The sequence below is a fragment of the Dasypus novemcinctus genome, chromosome 5, assembly GCF_030445035.2.
Source record: "Dasypus novemcinctus isolate mDasNov1 chromosome 5, mDasNov1.1.hap2, whole genome shotgun sequence".
In the NCBI taxonomy this organism is placed as follows: domain Eukaryota; kingdom Metazoa; phylum Chordata; class Mammalia; order Cingulata; family Dasypodidae; genus Dasypus; species Dasypus novemcinctus.
Genome location: NC_080677.1, coordinates 43,482,604 through 43,502,586, shown reverse-complemented (window position 1 = coordinate 43,502,586; position 19,983 = coordinate 43,482,604). Strand labels below are relative to the sequence as shown.

Genomic DNA, 19,983 nt, shown 5'->3' with positions numbered 1-19,983 from the left:
GCACACCCAGTACTTGTACCCTAAACCCTGACCCAAGTTCAGCATCCTTCTCCTGTCATCTTCACAAAAAAAGGCAGGTTTGGACATTTGTATTCCATCGATTCATTATTAATTATGTGATATCATTCTACATTTAATTTTCAATAATAAATGAAATGACATTGAAAATATATGTGGTTCCTCTCTTTATAAAGAAATGTCACATATTTAGGCTAAATGCTATTTATGTTATTTGAAAATAGAATTCAATAGCACAAAAAATCCAATGAGAGAAATTTTCAGGCATTTTTTGAAAAGCAGAATGACCATTATTCAACTCCTTATCTCAGGCTAAAGTAATAAGGTAAACTGCCTAGTAAAGATGCTACTTTCATTTATTGTGCCTCTTATATATTTCATAGCTAAATTTAATAAGCTGATTGAGTAGGTTGGCAATGGCAAATAAATTCACCACAAATAGCCTTGCTGATCTGACCAAAGTGAGGAAACGACTTAAGATAAAAAACACATAGCAATTCCAAACTCTGTTCATAACTGAGAAAAATTTCTTCATCAAACTTTGAAATAGTCCTCTGGAATTATTTCTATTTCCATATTTCATTAGAGTAGCTTTCTATTTGATAATAGCCTTTCCTCAAAAGAATGAGTATGAGGGAAGTATTTCCTATGAAAATCATTTCTTTGTACATCATCAGTTATACCACCAACACAATTAATCTTAAGGAATTTCTATATCCCACAACACAAACTTTCCATTAACCATTTAGCCATAAGCAAAGATTTCCTAAATCTTGTAACAACACAGTAAATTCTTTTTATTCAACACCTCCTATAAGAACAATTTCATCATTCCTCATCTTTGTATTATAAATGAATCCCTTCATAACTGCTATTGCAAAATGGCTCTAAAGGTGTTTTTAACCAGTATTTAAGTTTTACTATTCATACAGCAGGAAATACTGGAGACTTACTATATTAGCAAAAGGCAAGGTGAAAAAATATTAAGTAAAAGAGATAGGCATTCCTGTCACTGAAGCTATATAAAGCTATAACTACAAAGAGAAATTGTCATGCACTTTTTGTAAAAACACAAAAATGCAACATGTAATGAAGTTATAATTTTCTGAAGGAAAAAAATAAAAATATCCATGAGCTTATAATAGCAATAATTGTCATGCACTTTCTGTAAAAACACAAAAATGCAACATGTAATGAAGTTACAATTTTCTGAAGGAAAAAAATAAAAATATCCATGAGCTTATAATAACAATAATAAGGTTAAAACTATGCCCTAGGTCATCCATTGGCTATTACACACACACAGAAACCAGTTGAAAATAAGTATAAAGTAGGGTCCTGAAACACAGAGTACAAAAACTAAATTCAATATGGATGCAGTCAGAATTTAAATACTTGTGGTGGCTTCAAACTATATGTATCCCAGAAAATCATATTCTTAAAGTCAATCCATTTCTATGGGTGTAAACCTATTGTAAATAGGACCTTTTGAATAGATTACTTCAATTAAGGTGTGGCCCAGGGTGGGTCTTAACCTACTTAACTGGAGTCCTTTATAAATGGGATAAAGAGAGAGCAAGAGAGTCAAGTAAGCAAGAAGCTGAAATCAATGAAACCCAGAAGAGAAAGCAGAGACCAGCACATGCCACCATGTGCCTTGCCATGTGGCACAGGAGCCAAGGATCGCCTGCAGACAGTCTTCAGAAAAAAAGCATTGCCTTGATGGTACCTTGATCTGGACAGTCTCATGCCCTCAAAACTATAAGCTTGTAAGCTAATAAATTTTCATTGCTAAAGCCAATCCATTTTGTGGTATCTGCTTTGAGCACCTTAGCAAAACAAAACCATACTTATGCACACACTACCCACATGTATATGGGTATGTGTGTGTATATATATTTTTCCTCTTAATAAAGTGCAAAATGAATCCCAGATTGGCAGAATGGATAAGGAAATAGGACCCATCTATATGCTGTCTACAAGAAACCTACCTTAGACTCAGGGATTCAAGGAAGTTGAAAATGAATGGCTGGAAAACAACCTTATAAGCAAATAATAACCAAAATGAATCCCAGATATCTAGAATCAAATTTGTTCCTTCACTTTATTTTGATAGCATTATAACATTTTTCACAGATCTATTAATTTGGGGAATAGTTGAGTAATTTTATCAAATTTTCAGTCACAGGAAAACTAAACTGAAGACATTATTTACTTTTAGGCCATGTTCAGAAAAACTGGTTTCAGAATGAGTAAGGACAAAGCACAGTCAACCATGTTCACATTTACATGTCAATTAAACAATTTAGAGAATATTCACTTGCCTCTCCGTCTAAGAAGTCACCATTGCTATAATTTGCTCCATCCTAAGGATGTAGATTCTAGATAATTTTTAGTGACATTTTCATATTACGCTCTCCATATGCAATGAGAAAATAATAATTGTATGAATATTAAATTATTAAATATGGAGCAGTAAGTTTCCAATTTAAAATAAATATTTTATAATATAGGCTTACAATACTATTCTCAAAGTAGTTTATGGGGAGATGTTTCTGGTCTAAATAGAAGACTGTCCATCTTTCATGTTAGTTTGATGTAGAACACTAGATGGCAAAAAAAAAAGCTGGCAAAGTTACTAAGACATGAAATAGAACTCAACAGAAGCCAAGAGAATACTAAATTCCAAATATTTATACAAGCAGTACATGGGTCTGGGGTTGAGATACAACAGTGCAATAAAAATAACTAACAATTTAAAAACTAATTGGTAAAGATATGTTTGTATGCATGTGTTCTGGTTAGAAACAAAAGAAGAAATGTAGAAGGAAAAACCAAAGACGACACAGACTCCAGTCTGGGTCTGCCATAACTGTGTCATCAATAGAAGTCAACTCGGGGAATGCGCTTTTGTGACAAGTCTAATATCCTTATTTAAAGAAGACAGAGAGATACCATTTGAGTTATTCCTTGTAGAATGTTAGAAAACAGAGGACTAAAGCTCACAAATCAGATTAGGTCAAGGAAAGTAAACTTTGAATCATCTCAGCCACAGTAGAAAGAAGGGGAGCTAGACTAAGGAAAAAAAACTAACACTGCAAGCCTACCAAGAACCCAGGTCTGTGCTATACACTTTACGTTCACACATTTTAATCCTTGCAACAACTTTAAGAAGCAGCATTATTTGCCTCGTTTCTAAAATGAGGAAACTGAACCTCTGAGAAGTTAGGTAACTTGGTCAAGGAACCAAGGTCTTCTGATTTCAAAAGCCCTTGTTTTTCACTATTGTACTGCACTGCTTCTTCAGAATAATATGTGGAAACATGGGATTAATGAGATTTCCTAATCAATAAATATGGAGAGAGTTGTAGAGCCAAACGCAGAACTATGAACTTGCCTCTATTCTACTGTCTAAGAGCTTTCCCAGCATCTGACCTTCCATAATGTTTCTAAAGAACTCAGTGAAAGCTTCCACATTTCTGTCAGAATATGGGTCTTGGGTTTCTTATACCAGCTGTTCCCATGGGATCCATCCTTACCATAAAAGCAAATACAGTAGGCCAATAAAATAATTAAAGCTCCCTCAGTTGCTAATTTGTTTCTCTTTGTACTGCTCAGTTTAGAGTTACTAGATTTAGCTCCTTTCCTGGCTTTGTACTCTGATATTTCGTTCCAATACATATTTTGAAAGGCCAATCAAGTAAATTAATTACCAAACACTTATTTTTATTCATTAACATAAAAGAGCTCTCCAAACTTTTCATGAACCATTTTTCTAGGCGTTCTCTTTAATCTGTTGCTCACCCTACTTTTGCTGTCCCTGGAACAGAGAAGATGAAACAAGAATAAACTTCCTTGTATCAGATTTTTTTCTCACATGGTTTTTAACTTCGATATTTCTTATCTAATGGCATCCTGATAACATGCTAAATAAAACTATTTTCACGTTACCCAAATAATTACTCAACTTGCCACATAGGTGATTTCAACAAAAGACAAGAAGTGAAAAATTGTTGCTAAGATGAATTAAATTGTTTTCCAAACCTGTCAGTTTAGCCAAATGACTGCAGTAACAAGAGTAGGCAATCACAACCATGATAGGAAGACACTAGGCTCAAGAACCTACAAAGTAAAGAGTTTCTTCTTTTGAATTTGAGTCAATGTCCTCAAATGGATGCAATTTTGTGAAATAGAAATCATAAGTTATAAGAAAAAAAGCGTAAGTCTGATTAGAAAAATCTGTATTAATTTACTTACCGAAACAACAACAATAGGATATAAAATGGAAAGATTATTCTGTTCAAGTATACTTAATAACTTCAGCGTTCCTTGAAAATCAAAGTTCATAACCTAAATGTCAAGAAAAAAAAATAAAAGGAAGTAGAAAGTAGTTCTTAACTGATTTAAAAGTTAATTCAAGGGAAAAAATGGAAAGATTTTACATAAAAGTAAAAACATGCTTAATTTTTAACTTTTTAAACAATTTTAAAGGTTACCTTATGGTTTTAATATTAAAAATGTAAACTATTAATTCAAACCTATTGTCTTATTATCTGCTTTATACAAGGTTCAAAACAGAAAATTGAAAATATTATATAAAGAAATTCTCATTATGGAAATTACCTTGTTAGAAAATGCTACTTCCCTATTTCAAAAGGTAAAAAGATTAAACTTTCCAAATATGCTTTTAAAAACAAACCTCATCTATCAAACTCTCGAATTCAAATATTTAAAACTCAAGAAAAATTACTTCTCTTCCACATTATATCAATCCTCATGTGCTTTCAATCATTTGTATTTTCTACTTACACTCATACAAACAAAATTGTAGCACTGCTCTGAGATGATTTGTTGAATATCTCTGCCAGCATGACACAGAGCCCCAGATGTGACTGTGACACCCTAAGAGAAAAAAAAATAAACAGGATAAAGAGTTTACAAATTAGATAGAAAGACCAAACATGAACATAAACACCTTTGTTACAAAGGAATATGTAATTGCTATAAGAAAGCCATAGAAAGCTCGGGACCACATATAAAAATAAATTATTTCAGGTTGAAATTTATCAGAATACCAAGAAAATGACATTTGAATTAGGTATCATGCGGTCTCACTATTATTTTAACAAGCAGAGATAGAAGAAACCATTTCAGATAGAAGAAAACAATGTAGAAAGGATACAGGATATTTTGAGACAGGTATGTGGTCTGGTGTCTCTTGTACAAAGAATGTATCATGGAAAATGGTGGAGCTAAAATTAAAAAGGTAGGTTATACAGGGATTGTTGGAGGATTTTGGAAATACTTTAAATGCTATAGTAAAACAGTAGATTTTATGAAGCCTAGATGGTTAGAACCAGGGAAAGCAATAAGGAATTATTACAGTAATGTAAGTGAGAGAGAAAGGCTTGATCTGGGACAATTATAATAAGACAAAAGAAGAGATGAAAGACACACTGCCTAAGTAGATTATTATGATGTAGTTCCAGATTTGATTAGATAGAATGGTATATATTACAAACTCTCTTAATAAGGTTTTTATTCCATGTATTTTAATATTTTAATGAACTTAGTTTCCTTTTTCTATTATAACATGAACAAAAACTGAACTAAAACACAGTCTGCCATAATGATATCTCTGTTATCATAATTGCACAGGGACTCATATTTCAGTGGTTAATATTGGCGTTGCATTTAGAATACTTTAGAATTCACAATTCTAAAATGCAATGCTTGTTTCTAAGTAACATTCAAATTACCTAAAGAGCAGATGTGGCTCAGGTGGTTGAGCCCCTGCTTTCCACATGAGAGTCCCAGGTTCAGTTCCCAGCGCCTCCTAACAAACAAACAAGCAAACAAAATGAAAAAACCAACTCAGGGAAGGCGAGGTGGCTCAGTGGTCAGTGCTGAGCACCACCTTTCCACATATGAGGTCCCAGGTTCAATCCCCAGCCCCATACCAAAAAAATAAAAATAAATAAAATTTTTTAAAAATTCAAATTCTCTACCTCTGAGAGTATTATCTAGTCAGCAGCTTAATTTTATATAATTTTGACAAATTACTGGAGAATGAGGTTTGAAGATCTTAGTTTTGCTATACAAAATAGTTCTCTTATGGAATTTATTTCAGTTTAAAATTCTTATTAAGCACAAAGTTCAAAGAGAATACAATTTAAAAATAAAAACTTTCCATACTCAGTAGCCATGAACTGATACTAAAGAAGAAAGCAGCTCTCAGCTGTGCAATATTAAGCTTGTTGAAGGAGTCACACTGTCTAGATATCGTAAAGAGAGAACTCTTCATGAGTCTCTCATGTCACCACACATTTTCAAAGGCATTAACAGCTAATTTGTTCCAGACTGTCTTTTCAAGGATGTTCATATGACAGGCAGTCTTGGAAAAGAGAGATATGCCCCTTCCTGGAAATGATCTGCTTATATGCCAGATAGGAGCAAGAGAGACATCTCTCTCCTGAGAGCAGATTTGCACTATATTCCAAAGTAAAACTATCTTTCTTCTGAAGGGAGGATGGGTAGGTTTGTCCTGAATAAGCCCAGGGCTCCCTAATAGGACTCCTCTCCTTTAACGCACCTCACTGCCTGACATATCTGACCTTGACTGCATCACCCTATGGGAACTATGTCTCAGAGAACAAGTGTTACCTTGTTATTCTGACTACCGCTATTGTCATGAGTAACAAACTGTCTTTGGTCTCTAACCCAGGAGTCTCATATTTTCTGCCAGTGTTTGTGAAACTATATTGGGGTAATTTGTTTGCCTGAAAGTAAGGTAAAATCTCAGGACCTGGCCAAGTTCTGACTTAACAGGTTGAAATAAAGCAACCATATCAGCCTATCTTAACTTCAATAAATGTTTATGAATAATTTATGAAGTAACGAAAATTATTCTAAAATTTCCCTTGCATCAATATAAAGATCCAGAATGAGAAAATGAGAGATATCCTTACTGATCTTTAAGTTTTATAAAAAAGAATAAAATTATTGAAGAAAAGCTATAGGATCCTGAGAACGGAATAGTAACAAGTTTATCTATTACCAGTTAATATTTAACAAATAGACTTTTTTTTTTTTTTAAGGGAGGTACCAGGGAATTAATCCAGAACCTGGTAGATGGGAAGCAGGCACTTGGCCACTAAGTTACATCCCCTCGCCAATGAGAGTTGGTTTTTTCGTTGGTTTGTTTGTTTTTAGGAAGTACCAGAGATTGAACTCAGGACCTCGTATATGGGAAGCAGACCCTCAATCATTTGAGCTACATCCACTCCCCTAACAAACAGACTTTTGAATTATTGACAACAGTTATTTTTCAAGAAAAAAACACATTGTTTAAAGAAAAATTGTATATATTCTTTAAATTAAAATAATGTAGAAAGGTTTAAAATATTTTTTTTAAACTATCACCCCAAAATACCATAACTTAGGAAGAATTACCCTGATCATTTGATAAGCGTCATTCCAGTTAACTGTCAATGAATAATACATGCATTTAGCTATCAGGACGGAAGGATAGAGAAACGAAAGCATAAATAAGTTTTATTAAAATGGGGTCATCATACATGTTATTTTTAATTAAAGTATTTAATTTTCACAAGAGAAAAAGAAATGTAGTGAAATAGAAAGCATTCAGATAATTCTTCACCTGCAGAGACCTTAATTAGTTGCTAAATGTTGGTCTAGGTTAAGAAAAGATATCATGAACAAGATAAAGACACTGAACTTTTAATGACATCCCTTTTCATTTTTAGTCAGTTATCAACTGACTTTATGTGAGAAAAGGAAATGAGCAAATTTTAACTTCCTCCCATAGGCTAGTTCTCAACAATCATTAATTTTATTGTGACAAGGCTGACAAGAGTCACATTTTATTCTGGAGCCATAATTCACACAATTTTCTTAATAAATCTATATTCAAGGAAAGTGACTTTTTACCACAATTTTTTCTTTTTATAGTCTAAATCTTGATACATTTCTTTATTAGTTGAACTTCATCAGCAAGTAGTTTCTTAAAAAGGCTTAACATCTATGTTCTCTGAGATTTTCCTCTTATGCTCAAAGGACAATTTATCTGAGGATAAACACACAGACTAGCAGCCATTGCTCCACAGTTTTCAGACACTGTAACTATCCTGCTGCATCTTGTGCCAGAGTTTCTGAAGTCATCATTAGGGGCAGATTCTACATCAATCAGTTTTTCCAAGAAGTACTCATATATATTACACTCCTTGAATTCTCTCATATTTGAATGTCTTCCAGTGTCTTTACAACTAAATGATAATTTGGCTGGTGGTAATATTCTTGGATTCCACTTTATTTTACCCAGCAGTTAGTTGACTCTGCTTCATTATTTTTAGGCAGTGAATATTGTAGAGATGCAAGAGGCTAGCCAGAATATCCCTCTTTTTCTAAGTTTGTTAGTGTTTGTATGTGTGTTTGTGTGTATTAGTTTAGATTTTTGTTCCTAGGTCCTTGCCTGAAGAATTCTTTATAAGAAAACACAAAAGCTTAATCAAAATATGCTTCACTGTCATTGCTCTTTCTCAAATTTTTCTAAAAGCTTAAGATCTATAGAATCGTTTCAAAGAAATTTTCTTCTATCCTTCTGAAATATTTCAGAAAATACTGGTTTGTCTTTGACATGTAAAAATTATCCCTATGTTGGTTGCCTTTATCACTTATATCTATTATCATCTCTTCATTATTTAACTTTTATGGAATGCAATGTGATTATCTTGATTTTCCCGTCTCTTACAGTAACCTGACTTTTGTTGTAGTCTTTTTCTATTTATAATGTATTAATTAGTTGTATGAAGGTGCTGATCTTAATTTGATTCCCTGAGTTCCTCAGTCCTACTTTTTTCATCTCCTATAAAGTCACCTTTGAGATTTTACCTTCCTGACTTCAGATTCTTACTGACTTCTTCTATAGAACAAAAAAGAATGAGGGGGGAGGGATAGAATCTTTAAGATGTTTTTTCCGCATTTATTTAAACTGCTTTGTGTATGCTATGCTTATTTATTTTTGATAAACACTGTTTTTTCTAAGAGTTGTAGAGTTAAAAATGGTACTCACAATTCATTTTTCCTGCCTTTGCTGAAATGCCAAGAGAACTATGGTGATTTCTATTCTTGAGAGATTTTCTCTGGGCTTCTTTCAGACCCTCAGTCTTCTCTCTCAACTGAAAATGTGAGAATGGTCTGGATTTTATCAATCACCTCTTTCACATCATTATACTGTCTGGGGACCCAGGGGTGGAGTTTAAAAACATGATAAGTCAGATAATCAAATAAGTTTCTATCTTGACAGTTACTTCTTTGAAAAATATACATGAAGTTGGGTCCTTTTCCTTTGTTTGGTTGCTCTTAGTAATTTTATTTGCTTGATTTATTATTTTTAATTCATTTTTTTAAGCACCAGAAGAGAGAGATTTTATAAATGGTCTTTACTGAATTTTATTTTCCTGGCTATCACCATTATTTCAGGGGATTATTTTACCTTACTTAAGCATTATATTTCAAAAGGAAAAAAAAAAAAGAGCATACACTAAGAATTATGGGTATTTTAAGATTATTATTCCTAAAAGCAGACCATCATTTCATTTTTCTATTATAATTAAACATGCAATTATGTTATATAATTAATGTGAAATACACACACACACACATATTTTACATGTATTGTACATTCATGTATGTGATTCCTGTTAGATTAAACCAAAATCTGTCAATTGGGTATTTAAAATCTCCCACAATCTTTTTTTTTTTTTACTTTTTTTATGGAAAGTTATCATTTATATTCTACTAATTTACTAATTCAAACCCTAGCCCTTCAGCTTCACTTCTCAATTCAAATATCTTTATTTCTAAGGTAATTTTTCTTTATTTTCACAAACACTAGGTTCATTCTTGCCCATTTCAGATGACTTCAGCCAATATCTACTTCAATATATTTTGGCTTCTTTATTAAAATTGTTATATATTTCTTAAACTTAAATTATTAACAGTAAATGGATGAAGATAACATAAGCTCTTGATATATAAGGTATGTGTATGTGTGTAAAGCATCCTGCCTTCATACATAGTGTTATTAATGTTGTTTTGTTATTAAAACATATCTGCTCACCTATTAATTTAAAAACTCCAATATGAATATGAAATCATTTGTTAGTGAATGCCCACAGACTAAGGTAGCAATGCACCCAATATTTCATAAAAAGCAGTAAATATTAGCCTTTTTGTACCCCTATAAAAGCACAAAAACTACAATTCTTTTCTCCTTGAAATTGAGACTCCTTTAAAATTGTTTCCACTTAAATCTAATTCTTTTCATTCAGTCATATTGCTTTTCTCTCAACCAGAAAACAAATAATATTTTCTATGCTTGAATAAAGAAACTTGGATTTTAACTAAATATAGCAAAGAATTCCTTGACACCTTTAATAAACAAAGACCACATTAGACAATCCTATTAGGTTGTTTATGAGAATGCTCCATGGCATCATCTTATGCTGTCATTCCCAATGTTTCCTCACTCAAGCACAACAAATGAAACAATCTGCTGGCTGGAAGAACTTCTTGTTCTGTAAATATTTTGGTTCAGAGAACATTTAAACAAAATTTAAAACAAGCTTCCAATGTCTTCAGTAAAATTAAAGAAATATACCAATATATATATATACATAGAGAGAGAAAGAGAGAAATATTTTCCTCACATCACAACAAATAAGAATATAGGAAAGATTTACTATTATCTAAGTGCAGTCATCATATATTCAAAATAAAGAAAGGAGATGGACTATCAAAAGAAGCAAAACCTTAACTCTTCAATGTCAAGAAGAGTTAAAGTTTTACTAAAGTTGAAAATTTCTGCTTCAAGTCCCATGAGTCAGAATTCAAAAATGAGTTCCTGAAAATCCAACTATCTTTTTAAGGAACATGTTGGCTGGATCATCTTTGAATCTGAATCAGGCAAATTTTTCATCTCCCTCCCATTCAAATGATGCTACTAACAGGGATATAAACAAGAGGATCAGAAAGATGTGCACTTTCTTTCCATTCTGTAGACACACTATAAAGTAAAATTCTTTCTGTCCTTCAAATTCAGATTTCTAAAGAAAGGATTCTTCTGTGACCATAACAGCTGCTGCCTAAAGGCCTGGGCAGGTGCGGCAGAGCATTAGTCACTGACTATATCTGTTGGGGACAATTGGTGCGGGCATACGCTGAGATCAGCAATACCAATGGCATGGCCGCCAGAGCGGAGCCCATTTCCTGGTTCTTCTCCCTCCCTGCTCCTTTGTTCTCTGTTCCCGCCACTGCCCAGGCTAACACAGTAATGCGCAGGCGCAAAATTGAAGTCTGCATTCCACCCCAGCAACAGCAGCCACCAATCCCTAAACCCTGCCATTTCCCCCAGCAACAGCAATAGCCAATTCCTAAACCCTGCCACTTCCCCCAGCAACAGCAATAGCCAATCCCTAACCGCCATCCTTCCCACTACCCCTCCCCTTCCCAAGAGTATAAATGCTTTGTTCTCGCAATAAAATTTTGCAGCTTGATCCTCACCCTGTCTCACTGTCATTTCTCGCGTCTCCTGTCTCACCATTCTCCTCCGAGCGACCACGAGCCCCCATTCGCAGCCCTGCAGGTCGGGGCTCATCTACTTTAACATATATCAATGGAGTCGCCTCTAGTCCACAGACCCCTTTGCCAGTCAGGTGAAATGCATACTACTGTAATTTATTTCATACATTAAAAAGTGAAGGAAAGGCTAGATTTCACTTAGAGGTCAGAGAAAAGAAAGCTAATAAGTTTTTGGTTTTTTTTTCAATTCAAAGTCATGGACCCCCTGAAAACTCTCCACAGAACCCTTAGGGGTCTGTTGATCTCTTGTTAAGAACCCGGAACTAGAGGGTGATATACTCTAGAGCTTTCCATCTTCCTTTTCAGTAATCATCATTTGGCATGTTCCTTTAAGAACGATTCCTATTTTCAAACTATGAATAGCCAATTACCATTTACTTCATGATTATTTTTAGACTTTTGTGGAGACTTTGTCTACCTAGCACTGAAGGCTTACTGTAATCTATTTGATTTTTTGAATCAGCTTTTAAGCTCTTTTTTGTAGTTAAGATGATGGAGTCTGGAGTCACCCTCCCTGAGTTTGAATCCAGGGCTGGATCATATTTGCTTTGTGACTTTGGATGTTACTTAACTCTGGTGACTCAGTTTACTCTTCAGTAAAATGAGTACCTCGTAGAAGAAATAGAAGAATTAACCAAGTTAATTGTAATAGGTAAGGGCTAACTTTTCCAAGCCTTCTTCTCTATAGGTTGGTCTCCTGACAGCCTACAAGGAAGCTTTTAGGCACTCAATCTTGGTAGAGTGTAGACATGAAAAATGAATCAGGTTACCAGCCTGCCATGTTATATAAGCTATGAGCTCTCAACCATAAATGCTGAGCTGGTGAATCATACCAATGTCTACCCACTTTATAAACTGTCACCACAAGACTCAGACCCTAACCTGCAGATATCATAGCAAATGAGAGCATGATAATCTTCCAAACATGAATATTAAGCACGTGGCAGAATACTCGAACCAAAGCTTTCCATGTTACAATGCTTTGGATCCCAGAACCTTATCACGACAGGAGAAAATCTGGTGTTTTCCTAAGTATGGAGCTTAAGAGACCCACAGCACCAAGACTGGAGTCTAACATCCAGTTCTAAAGATTCATTTGCCCTGTTACATAATGAAGTAGGCAGTCCCTGTTCCTGTAACCAAGAGCTTCCTCAACAAACACTGTTCTAGAAAGTCTAACGCATGTGTTACCCACTCTCTGTTTGTTTGAATATGTATGAGGCATCTTCACACATGCTAAGTGCCATATTAAATACTTAGTGTTTTATTCCTCTCACTCCCCATTTAACTTCCACTTTTAAATGAAGCTAACACATCATCATATCTCCACTATGAGGGTTTGCCAGTTGCCAGAATCTATGCATAGCACTTTAGACACAATGAAATCACACAGTAACTCTGTATATGTAAGAATTACTATCATGATCCTCATGTTATGAATAAGAAAATTGAGGCATGAAACTTTTAAGTAACCTTTCCAAGATCAAACAGCCTGTAAGGAATCAAAGCTAGTACTCACACTCACATCTGTCAGATCCCCAGGTCCACACACTTAACCTCTAAAACACATTGTACATCAGTCTTACTCAGGTGATGATTATTTTATCAAGAAGTCACAAGACCCTTAGTGGAGAGCGGTATTACAGGTCCTAAAGACAACTCAGGAGAAACACTGAATCACGATAAAGTCATTTGATTAGTAAAAACCATAATTTGCTGGTACAATCTCCTAACTCTGATCATTTTGGAGGTCCCAGATAAGGAGGAAAGTATCTAGAAAGTGCCCTGCAATTCAGGTCCTCATATTTGACCCTGGAGAAGAGTCACATACTTCTAGACCATGACAATGAACCAATGCTGAGGAGTTGTGGTGGTAGAACTATTGTGGTAATATTGCTGTGGTATTATGGTAGTAACACTCCCTTAATAACAGTCCTCTTCTGTAAATCCCTCTCCCTTACAATTAAAATTCTCTTCCAAGGCCAGCTATTATTTTTTTTTTTTTTTTTTTTTTTTTGGTTTTTATAAAGGATATTTATTTGGGGTAGGAGCTTACAGATACCAGGCCATAAAGCATAAGTTACTTCCCTCACCAAAGTCTATTTGGAGCAAGATGTCTGCCAATGTCTGCGAGGGTTCAGGCTTTCTGGGTTCCTACATTTTGATGCAAAACTACAAGGACTCTGAATGGAAAACAGAGGCCCTAATCCTAACACATTTGAGCACCTGTCACAAAGAATTCAAGGCTCCCATTTTATGATACAGAGTGTACATATAAATCTAGATGATAAATCTAAAAATAAATAAATAATATTACCAAGTACAATACAAATCTGCTCAAGTTCATCATTGTGTTGAGTATAATACAGATTATTATATGGTAGTATGATTAATAGACAGTTTTGTAATAATGGGAAATGACTAGTATTAGTTCATAAAAATCATGTTTGGCAGGCATAGTTTGGAGATGTTACCCAACTGATGACAAAAGATATGTTAAAAAGGTAAAGTAATATTACCTACTTTTTGTAATGATGCATAAAACATTTCTAGGTTGAGAGTTGGCATAAACAAATTCTGGCTGTCTTAATTTAAATGTTAAAAAGTCACAAGAAGTATCCTATCTATAGATGGATTAATACAGGGTATCATTCATTCAAGCAAATATTTATTGAGACCTATGAGCCAGACATTGGATTTGTGATTGAGAGCACAGCAACAAACTAGACAAAGATTCTGTCCTCATGGAGCTTATATCATACTAGAGTGATGAAATAAAGTTTAGACCAGTGTTTCTCTAAATTAAATGTGCATAAGAATCCTTGAGAATCTTATTAAAAATGCAATTTTGATTCCATTAGATCTGGGGCAGGCCTAAGAACCAGCATTTCTAACAAGAATCCAGTTGATGAAAACATAACCTGTCCATGATTACACTTTGAAGTAGAAAGGAGTCAGGCAATTTGAAACCATGTTAATCCAAAGGCCCACTTGCACTCTGAGTTATATTTTACGGCAGAGTGTACCTGCATCTAGCAATCATAAGACAACTTTACCCTGACTGTACCAACACTATTACCTTTCTATATCATCTCAGATAAATTTCCTATATCTTTTTTGCATGTATCAATATGGCTGTAAACATAAGTTACTGTTTTTTTTCTGAAATTCTTGTCAACTTTACTGCATAATTTATTTGATTTTCATTTACAAAATTTTATTTTTGCTAAGAAATACAGACATTGTCCAGATACACAGAAGTATAATTAGAGCCTGTTTTCCATATAAATAAGAGAAAGTATGTATAACAAATTTTATTCTGGTCAAAATGTCATTCATTTTAAATCACTAATAACAATCCACCCCAATAGTATTGTTTCCAAACATTTTACATACTATTTAAAAGTCCCCTAAAGCCTACAAATAGCTGTACATTCATTAGAAATTACAAATATGATACATACATAGCTATACCACAAGCTATATATAAATTTTAGTGTACATGAAGCAAACAGGTTATATAAGTAGTTCTTAACTGGGGAAAATTTGAAAATGTCAAGAATCATTTTTGATTCTCACAAGTGGAAGGAGGAGGGGTGTTACTGGCGCCTAGTGGTAGAGGACAGGGAAGCTACTAAATATCCTACAATGCACAGGTCAGCCCCCACAAAAAAGAATAGTTGTCCCAAATGCCAATAGTGCTATTATAAAATCCTGTGTTAGAAAGTTCTAGTTTTTGGTTTTCATCATTTATCATTTATGAAATCATTTATGTAAAATAAACTATTTTTTCCACCTATTTTTTATAGCCTCTAATTTCAAATTAGAAAATAAACAAGAAAAAAAATCAGCTAGAAACATATATAAGCATACGAAGAGCTCTTTCATATGTAAACACAAGAAAAATATCCATTGGGTAAATTTTTTAAGATTTTTAAAAGTACCACCTCAATATTTGTACAATCTGAATACTGCCATTATAATTTTCAAATCCTACATGGTGCTTGAGGGGGGCTAGGGTTAGGAGAATGGGTCAGATGGTCCATGGAATTGGGGGGAAGGTTAGGGGGTAGCAAGTGAACACGGGAGATTGTCAGGTACGTGGTTGAAACTATATGTTGAGAAAACTCTTTAGAAATATAATAAGGAAGGGTTACTGGTTTAAGGTGTTTGATGGGGGTATCTGACACAGGGTGCACCTGGGGCAGGTTTCTAGGGAGAGTGTGAGTGCTCATCTTGTCATAGTGTGTTATATAAATGGGTGGAGACCCATACAATGAGCATGAAGTTGCTGTACCCCCATCCAGGGAGGCCTGATGTTCTTAAACAGAGGGGAGGGTGTCTCTCAAGAGCATGGGTGACTTCCAATGCAGGAGGACAGACTAGTGTGTCAAGCTCTCAGCATTGTTGCAGGTATATGGATTCTTCAGGCAGTAAAGCGTGGTTGTCACTGTGGGCCTGGCAGAGGGGGCAGGGAGAAGAATAGAATAGTTGGAAGAGGGGGCAATGGAAGTGTTCCACAAGATTGTGCAAAGATGGAAAAAGGCCATGTTAAATTCCACCAAAAATTTGTAGAGGTGTATGGTTTAAAATGTAAACCATACTATAAACCACAATACAACCAAAAATTCAAAAGTGTAGTCTAAAATGTAAACCATAATGTAAACCATAATCTAACCATGGTTGGCAGCTATTTTTCAATATTTGTACATTAGTAGTAGCAAATGTAACATCCACATGTAAAAAGATCATTACTGGTGGGGGAGGAAGGGGAGGATGCTGGGTATGTGGGAGACTCCTGCATGCTATATGTGACTTTACTGTGATCTAAAACTTTTTTGAAGACATAATAAATAAATAAATAAATAAATAAAGATGTAAGACACTGAGGAAGAAATAGAAGCAATTGCCTTGCCACTGTACATACAGGGCAATACCTATTACAGTGATGAAAGGCAAAATGTCAAAAAAAGGCAGGGGACTTGGCCCAGTGGTTAGGGCATCTGTCTACCACATGGGAGGTCTGTGGTTCAAACCCCGGGCTTCCTTGACCCGTGTGGAGCTGGCCTATGTGCAGTGCTGATGTGCACAAGGAGTGCCGTGCCACTCAGGGGTGTCCCCCGCATAGGGGAGCACCACGCACAAGGAGTGCCCCCCGTAAGACCCGCCCAGCGTGAAACAAAGTGCAGCTTGCCCAGGAATGGTGCCACACACACAGAGAGTTGACAAAACAAGATGACACAACAAAAAAGAAACACAGATTCCCGTGCCGCTGACAACAACAGAAGTGGACAGAGAAGAACACGCAGCAAATAGACAGAGAGAACAGACAACCAGGGTGGAGGGGAGGGGAAAGAAATAAACAAATAAATCTTAAAAAAAAAAGTCAAAAAAATTTTATGATATTTTTCATTTTTTAATACCCCAATTTATTTTTTACATTATTTTAGTTTTTCTAAATTATTATGAATTTTATTTCTAATCTTTAAACCTATCATTACTATTTCATTTTCCTATTAATTGAATATATATTAGGCTTCATTTTTAAGGAAGTTTTAGATCATGGAGGGGTTCAACTATGGTATGGGAGGAGCACTGGTGTGGGGTGTCATTGATGGCGGATGCATGGGTGGGAGGGAGTTTTCCAGGGCATGCATATAGGGTGTAAGATATGTTGGGATGGTCATTGGGTATTGACATAGTGGGTAGAGTTTCACACGACAACTGAGGGAGTCCTGAGTTCCCCATCCTGGGAGCTCTGCTGCATTTCCCAATGGAACAGCAGCAATCCCCCAAGTGTAAGGGCAAAGACCAGTGAAGAAGGATGGTCCAATGATGGGCCCTTGATACGATGATTATGCTTATGAGATTGTGTGCTTAAATTTTCAACTAGGCCTAGAGCTGCAGGGTGCCTAAGACTTACCTCCTGTGGGCCTCCATGTTGCTCAAATATGGCCACTCTCTAAGCCAAACTCAGCATATAAATGCATTACTTTCCCCCAGCATGGGACATGACTCACAGAGATGAGACTCCCTAGCTCCAAAGAATTACATCCAAGCACCACTGGTAATGCAACTAGAAAAAGAACTTAAATAAAAGGGGGAAATAGTAAAGATAAATGAGTTTACTGGCTAAGAGACTTCAAAATGAGTCGGAAGGTCATCAGAGGGGTGGTGCTTATGCACTTCTCAGCAGGAATTCAGAAAGAGCCAAAGTAGATACAACCTCAGGTGTGGTGTTGGCCTCCGCTGCGGCACTGCAGGCGGGTCACTGCAGGCGAGTCGCTGCCGGGGATCGGGCCTACGCCACGGCCGGACCGGGGCGGCAGCGGGCGGCTCAAGGCTTGGGGGACGCGCGGTTCGATGGAGGAAAAACCACGGAGACGAGGTCTATGCGCAGGTCTGATTTTATTCGGGAAGTACATGGGGTTTTATAGTGTCATGGAGGCGGGGAGGTTGTGGGAGGGGCATGTCCGCAGGGCAGCTGAGGATTGGCTGCAGAGGCAAGGGCGGACCTGCGGTTTATGACGTAAGCCATTGATGGCAGAGGGGGTTGTTTCCGAGGTTGTGCCGGGGCGGATACGGGATGAGGGCGGTTGAAATGAGGCGGGGAGAACAGCGATCGGCTGGGAGGGGGAAGATAGCAGTGGCTGGGAGGAGGGGCGGAGGAAGGCAGCAGCACAAACTGCTGCTGAGAAGGGCCATAATACAGGGAGGTTATGAGGAACAGGCGGGCAAAGTGTAAGGAAGCGAAAGGCAGGGTGGGAGCAGGGGACAGTGTGGTACTCCTGAGGGCTACGGAGACACCCAAGTCCTATGGTCATGGCAGGTAGCTCTGGAGTTCATTGCCTTGCAAGTAGGCCCTACTTTGGAATTTGTGATCCTGAGTGTGATGGAGTTGGACTCAGATGTGACTTCTCTACACATGCCTCTTCTATCACTTTTACTGAACCTGTGATTTGTGCTGAGGTTGGTGTATGCTCTGGAGACTTGAATCTCTGGACTTCCATGTGCCAGCTGGGGTCTGATTCTCAGCAGAGTTGTAGTACCTACTCTCCAGTTCGTTGGACTTACCCAGGTCAGCTAACAAGGAGGTAAGGATGGTCATCCACCATACCAAGGAACTGAGAGAGTGTACAACTGCAAGCAGGAGAATCTCATTCATCAGCCATCTGGGATCTAAGCCCCCTCTCAATTTAGAGGTGGAGTGGGCATCGCCATCTGAGGATCCTCAAGATGGAGGAATAAAATATGGATTAGAGTAGACTTACTGGTATTCTACTATAGAATAATTGTGACTCTAGCAATGGAAGAAAGTATATCATTGATGTGGAGATATAATGGCCATGGGAGTTGCTGAAGGCAAGGAGAGGGAAAAAGGAGTTGTGATATGGGGGCATATTCGGGACTTGGAGTTGTCTTGAATGATATTTCAGGGACAGATGCTGGACATTATATACCCTACCATAACCCACTGAATGGACTGTGAGAGAGTGTAAACCACAATGTAAACTACAATACATGTGGTATAGCAGTGCTCCAAAATGTATTCATCAAATACAATGATTGCACCACACTAATGAAATGTGGGAGGAGTGCGGGGTGTGGGGAGTGGAGTGTATGGGAACCTTTTATATTTGTTAATGTAACATTTTGTGTGATATATATATATGTTTTTAAAAAAAGATAATAAATTTAAAAAATATTTTTTAAAACCCTACATGGTAAGTGAATTATTTTGTTAATGTATCTTTCTTGCAAATGAAAAATATACTTGCTATTTTTACATACAAAATTCCATCTCATACAACTTTCTTTTATGACTTACACATTAATAAATTACTGAAAATATATTGTTTAGCCTAAAAATCTGAAAGGTTTAGAAAATACCAAGGATGAATCACCTTTTGAGCAACAATAAAAACACCATCATGTGACTTGCTTCAGAAGTCTGTGAACATGTATATGCCTCATGATATCTTTAAAGCAGAACATTACTAAACAATAGAGAAAAGGAGATTCAGATCTCAAAACAGAATCTTATTACAGATTCTAAAGAATAAATTTTAAAATATTGCTATGGATCTTCTTCATCACACTGCTATTCCCCTCTGCAGGGCTCATCTCTCCACCACTGCCTATCTCCTTTCCTCACAGAAGCTGCTGGACACCAGCTTCATCAATGTTGCTGACTCCACTTCATCTAGTTTCTGCAGCATCTGCTATCTGCTTTTCTCTACATTTGTGAAAACAGTCCTTTCTTCTTAGTTGGGAAATCAATCATAACTTCTTGGGTGTATTCTG

At 36.1% G+C, this 19,983-nt stretch overlaps 1 protein-coding gene across 10 annotated transcripts in view; it reads right to left on the bottom strand.

Moving 5' to 3' along the window:
- CRPPA (CDP-L-ribitol pyrophosphorylase A) overlaps nt 1-19,983 on the bottom strand; it is a 393,039-nt gene that overhangs the window by 189,941 nt on the left and 183,115 nt on the right. For 9 of the 10 annotated variants that reach the window (XR_011648802.1, XR_009185802.2, XR_011648803.1 and 6 more), the window contains exons 7-8: nt 4,828-4,920; nt 4,276-4,368 (exon numbers count right to left, since the gene is read on the bottom strand). Coding sequence is in view for 6 of the 10 variants with exons in the window: in XM_004467938.5 (XP_004467995.2) it covers nt 4,276-4,368; nt 4,828-4,920 (186 nt within the window). In the remaining 4 variants the exon portion in view is untranslated. Of the gene's footprint in view, nt 1-4,275; nt 4,369-4,827; nt 4,921-5,777; nt 5,855-19,983 lie in introns of all 10 variants that reach the window. The other variant, XR_011648804.1, reaches the window with a different exon arrangement.